The 5377-nt window shown below is 47.6% G+C and overlaps 1 protein-coding gene across 1 annotated transcript; it reads left to right on the forward strand.

The window, feature by feature from the left end:
- Positions 1-1819: 1819 nt before the first annotated feature.
- On the forward strand, positions 1820-2758 carry LOC104124174 (olfactory receptor 2A12-like). The gene has a single exon (XM_009636485.1). It carries the CDS (start codon positions 1820-1822, stop codon positions 2756-2758), a length of 939 nt encoding a protein of 312 aa, XP_009634780.1.
- Positions 2759-5377: the final 2619 nt, after the last annotated feature.

A 5377-nucleotide genomic window follows, 5' to 3' on the forward strand; every position in this document is an offset into this window, starting at 1 on the left:
GTCTCTATTTTGTGTGTAAGGTCTAAGCACCAGCAACTGGAAAGGGACCCTGGGCCATAGCAGACCATGGACCTGAGGCACCAGCGGCTGTGGAGACCACAGTGTGGGCATATTGTGAGGACATGTGTGTCAGTGTGTGCAACTGCTATTGACCATCAAGCTGGACTAGTCAGCAAGTGGAATAAGGGGCTTGGGACCCAGGGCCTGGAGTGGCCATAGGTCTGGGACAGATACTGAAAAGACCAGAGGGTCTGACAGTCAGATGCTGGAGGGTCTGGGAGGCCCAGGCCAGCTATGGGAGATACCAGGGAATCTGGTAAGGTTGTAGGTCCAGAACAGCCGCTGAAGAGACCCTTTTGCATGTGTGTGTTTCTGCACCTGAGGCAGATGGGAGACCATGGGCCAAGTACTGGGTAGGTTAACTGTCTATAGGACCCATGCTGCTTCTGTGTGGACATATGTATATATTTTCCACTGAGTGTCTTTCATCCTCAGTAGTCTGAGAGGGGATAGGATCAAGATTTATGTGAGTGCTTTGTTTTCAGCCAGTGTGGATCCATGTGATGGGCCGTGTATATAAGTACACTTGTGTCCATGTGCCAGTTGGAAAACACATGCTCAGCCTCAAAACTTGGCTGAACATGGGGACATGGAGCTGCAGCAGTGTTGTACTGTGTCGCGATACTGGATTTGTCAACTCCTAGAAGTAAGGTTTTCCTATGTTAGTATCTCAGAAACAAGAAGCTCTGTACACTGTTGGAGGCAGGGAAATTCTGGGAGGCAGTAAAGGCATAAAGGGGAAAGTGTTGGAGAAGGCTGTGCTTAATGGAGAAGAAACCCATATGAACAAAGGGCCAGTGAGTACAATGCCATGTAAATACAATACCATGTCCATTTCAGAACAAAGTGGTGTTTATTTTCTGGAAGGATCCCCAGAGTTCAGGTGTGGAACTCTGGGGATTTATGCTTGAGATTAATTTTTGTACTGCCCGCTGGCAATCAAAACAGTGTCTCTTCAGACACATTACACAGAAAACTTTGGCTTTAAAAACAAAATGGATGTAGGGAGCTGAACAGAGTGGAACAGCTCTTTGGTTCGCCTGTTGTCTGAGCAAGTACACAACTTTCTGATAAGGTTTCCCTTATCAAAGACACAGAGCTGAACAAATCACATTTGACCAGATGCTACGGGTAAGGAAACTCTTCTGTATAAATGTTGGTAGCATTCTTTGAGCAATAATTATCTGCTGTATCTCCAAGTGTAGCTCTCAGTTTGTTCAGCAGCCAGAAGTGAAGTTAGATATAGAATAATCTATCAAGCAGCTGAAGGATACAATATGAATGCATTTCACTAAAGTAAAGAGGATAAAGCCATGAGTTAGAAATGCTAGTTGGTTTAATGATAAAACTGGAATTATTCTGTGAACTGTGCATTCATTGTAATATGGACTTAATTTAAAATAGCTGCTTTGAAGATATTATGACTTCACCTTAATCGACATTTGCAGTCTTGATCATGCTATTATTTTCTCAAAAAAAAAAAGCCTTGCAAAAGAAAGACATCGAGGGAAAGCTAGGCAGTAAAGTTGTGCAAGATTGCTCAAAACTGCTTGAAGTTTGTGCAGGGATTAGAACTTGAAATTCAGATACACATTGTTCAGTGTGGAGCAGAGGGAGAAAGAGGGAGAAGGGAGCTGCAGCACAGAGAATAAAGGATGCAATATTCTTAGGAAAACTCTCATTTTTCTTTCCTTTTCCTTATTCCTTCCCTTCTGGATCCCTGTGGTTTTATTTTGCACTGTCTCACCTCCAGCACAGCATGCAGAATGAAACGTCTGTCACACAATTCATCCTCCTGGGGTTCTCCAGCAACCCAGCCCTGCGGCTCTGCCTCTTTGGCATTTTCTCTGTCCTCTACTCCATCACTCTGATGGGAAACGCACTTGTCTTTGTGCTTATCTGCCTGGACTATCGCCTCCACAGCCCCATGTACTTTTTCCTCTGCCACCTCTCCATTGTGGACATCTGCTATGCCTCCAACAATGTCCCCCATATGCTGAGGAACCTCCTTGGACAAGGCAGAACCATCTCCTTTGCTGGGTGTGGGACACAGATACACCTTTATTTAATTTTTGCACTTACAGAGTGTGTGCTGCTGGCCGTGATGTCTTATGATCGCTACGTGGCAATCTGCCATCCCCTCCGCTATGCCCTTATCATGAATCGGAGGGTGTGCCTCACCCTTGCTGCAGTTTCATGGGCTTTTGGGTTCCTATTTGGCACACTACAAGCCTCTCTGGCTTTACATCTGCCTTTCTGTGGCCCCTGTGAGGTTGACCACTTCTTCTGTGAAATCCTTGCTGTCTTAAATCTGGCCTGCACTGACACTACTGCCAATAAAGTCCTGATCTTTGCTGTTTGTGTGTGCTTCCTCCTCTTCCCTTTAGCCTTAATCCTAATTTCCTACCTGTACATCCTGGCCACCATTCTGCGCATCCGCTCTGCAGCAGGATGGCACAAAATCTTCTCCACCTGTGGCTCCCACCTGACCGTGGTGGGTCTGTTTTATGGAAATGCCATCTTCATGTACATGGTGCCCGGGAGCAGTAACTCATCTGGGAAGGAGAAAGTTCTTTCCCTTTTCTACAGTCTTGTCAGCCCAAGTTTGAACCCATTGATTTACAGTCTGAGGAACAAGCAGGTGAAGGAAGCCTTGCTGAAGCTTCAGAGAGGGAAAAGAGTTTTTCATTCCATGTAGTTCAGGATCTAGGCTGTCTCCTGTCTTTTTGCTCTTTCTTCTTGAGCTCTTTGGGTATTTCATAATATGAGATTATGCAAATGCATTTGTCTCTCTCTGCACAGTCTAATGAATATCACAACACAAAATGACTAATTCTTATTCCTTTTATTAGACATAACTAATTATTCTTCCTCATATGCAGCCATCCTATGCAGGTAATATCTTTTACCAGAACTATTGACCCAGCTGCAAAAAATAGTTTGCCTTCTCGATTCTAACTAGCAGTCAGAATAAAGTACTGTGTAGCAGGTTTTTTTTCTGAGCATATCAATTATCTAATAAGATATTATTTTTTTCCCTACCATATTTGTATTTCCTATAACCTTAGTATAGCTCTAGTATGCTAGAGCTTCAACTCTGTTATTAGAAAGAAAAAGAGAGAAAACATGATGCTAATGGGCTTTGTTTCTCAGGGTGAATGCTCTTGCGAAGAGTTTTGCTTCTGCACACTTTTGAGCCTGACAGCTCTCATGTAGGAAGTGAACATGACAACCTCTGCAGTGGAGAAATTAGATTTGTGTGGTTTTGCCAGGCTGCTACCCACAGCAGTTCCTCAGACCAAGCTAAGTGAGGCATCTGCACTGCCCAGTGTAGTTCTTGCACTGACCCTGGCTCAGGCTGTAGGGTCTTAGCGCCTTCCTGTTTACCTATATTTCAAATCCCTTTCTTCCTGCAGCTCCATTTGTCTGGTGGTTAAAAAGTGCCGTATTTTCCACCAGTCTTGCCAGGTCCTGAGATCACCAGTGTGGTCCTGAGGAACATCATTCTGTTCCTCATTTCATACCACCCAGTGGAGGGAAGAATAGTCTTCTCCTTGTGACCCAGGTGGGTGTAGAGCCCTTCAATGAAGTACGAGCCTCCTTGAGTCCAGCTGATGGTGGCCTCTCCTCAGGGAACAAAGCTCCCGGAGTTTCATCAGACCTATGGCACAGCTTGCCCCTGGGCCTCCAAGCTGGCGGCCATTAGCTCCATGTCCATTTATGCTCCATTTATGCTCCATTCAAACTGAGATTGTCAGAGAGGACAGCTGGGCTTGTGCCTCTTCTCCTCTTGGATGCTTGGTGGGAGATTGAGGAATGCCTTGTTCATCTGGAGTGTACCAGGTCTCTGCATGCAGGGGAACAGACTGGCACTCTTCCACTGGCTCTTGTCCAAGGCTTACTTCCGCGTCCCTCCCTCAAGTCCCTCCTCCCTGGTCAGATTCAGCAAGATTAGAAGCAAACACCAAGTCACTCGGAGCCCATGTGAGTACCTCTTTCCCATCTCAGAATGGTGCTGTTTCACTCTCACGTTCTCCCTTCCTGCACACACGCAAGCTAAGCCCTGCTAAAACAACTGTCCTTCTAACCACAGCGCAAACCTCGTTAGAATAACTCGCTCAGAGCACGCACTTTTGCTCACTGCCCCAAGCACCCCTCAAGATTTTCCCTCTTCCTTTCTAAAGACTACTGCACAACCTAACCCTGACTCATTTGGACAGGGATCACTATGAGGAAGTTTATCTTTAACCACATTTTGCTTATGAAATTCTCTGTGAGCTTAAGCCCTCCTGAGCTTAAGTCCTTGACAATATGTCTCCCTTTGGCCAGAAAACGTGAGCCTGTGCTCTGCCCCACTGCTGGGTTCTCCTGGACCCCCTATGGCTAACCCAAGCCAAGCGCACAAGGTGTGGGTGCCTTTCTTTCCAGACCTTCCTTCAAATCACAGGGCGTGATTGCCATCACAGGCCAGGACTGCAGGAGCTTCACCCTTCACAGTTCAACAAAGGCCAAGGCCAGGGGGCATCTCAACATCTGAACTGCGGCTTGCTTTTGGTGTGCTGTGCAGTCAGGTGCTTTTTCCCCATCTCCACCTCCCCCCCAGGCAACTGCGGTTTTCTCAGCAGCAATCTCTGTGTTTTGGGCCTTGGGGACAGTGACTGGGGTTTGGGGTTGGGGGAGGGGTTTCACAGTGGGTATGCAACAGGAGTCACTTCATCCCTAAGAGGGCAAGGGAAGCACAACTGAAGAGCACCACAGGGAAGGGAGGAGCGGGTGAAAATGGCTCTTCCAGGGAGCAGCTGTAGATGGAGAAGTGGATGGAAGAACGCATGAGGGGAAATGGCTGAGAAGGGAACCAAACCTGAGCTCAGTAAAGGGTGAAATACCAACTTCTATCTGACAGCAATCGGTCACCAAATGCTACAGCAGTGTCTGTGCCTGACCTGCCTTGCAGGCAATCTGCTGCCAGAGCCTGAACCAAGCACGTGGGTCACACAGCCCTACTGAGGGCTTTGGGTAACGGAGCCTGCGGGCTGAGGCTCTGACTGCCCAAACGGCACAGGGGAGGGTCCCTGGGTGCCGGGAGAGGAGCTGCACGGGGCCTCATTAGGGTGCCAGCATTTCAATGATAACAGGTCTGAAGGGGCTTCTGCAAGTGGCATGGGTGATTCCCAGTGCCCTTGTTGTGCTGCGACACGGCCCACAGTGGGGGTTGTTAAAAGTTAAGACTTGTTGTTTTGCAAAGCATTTGCATGTCTGCTGGCAACGATGTTAGGGACCGGCCACGCAGGGCCGCCCGACAAGACCTGGTGGAGTC

Source organism: Egretta garzetta, unplaced genomic scaffold (genome assembly GCF_000687185.1).
Source record: "Egretta garzetta isolate BGI_Z169 unplaced genomic scaffold, ASM68718v1 scaffold293, whole genome shotgun sequence".
NCBI lineage: Eukaryota > Metazoa > Chordata > Aves > Pelecaniformes > Ardeidae > Egretta > Egretta garzetta.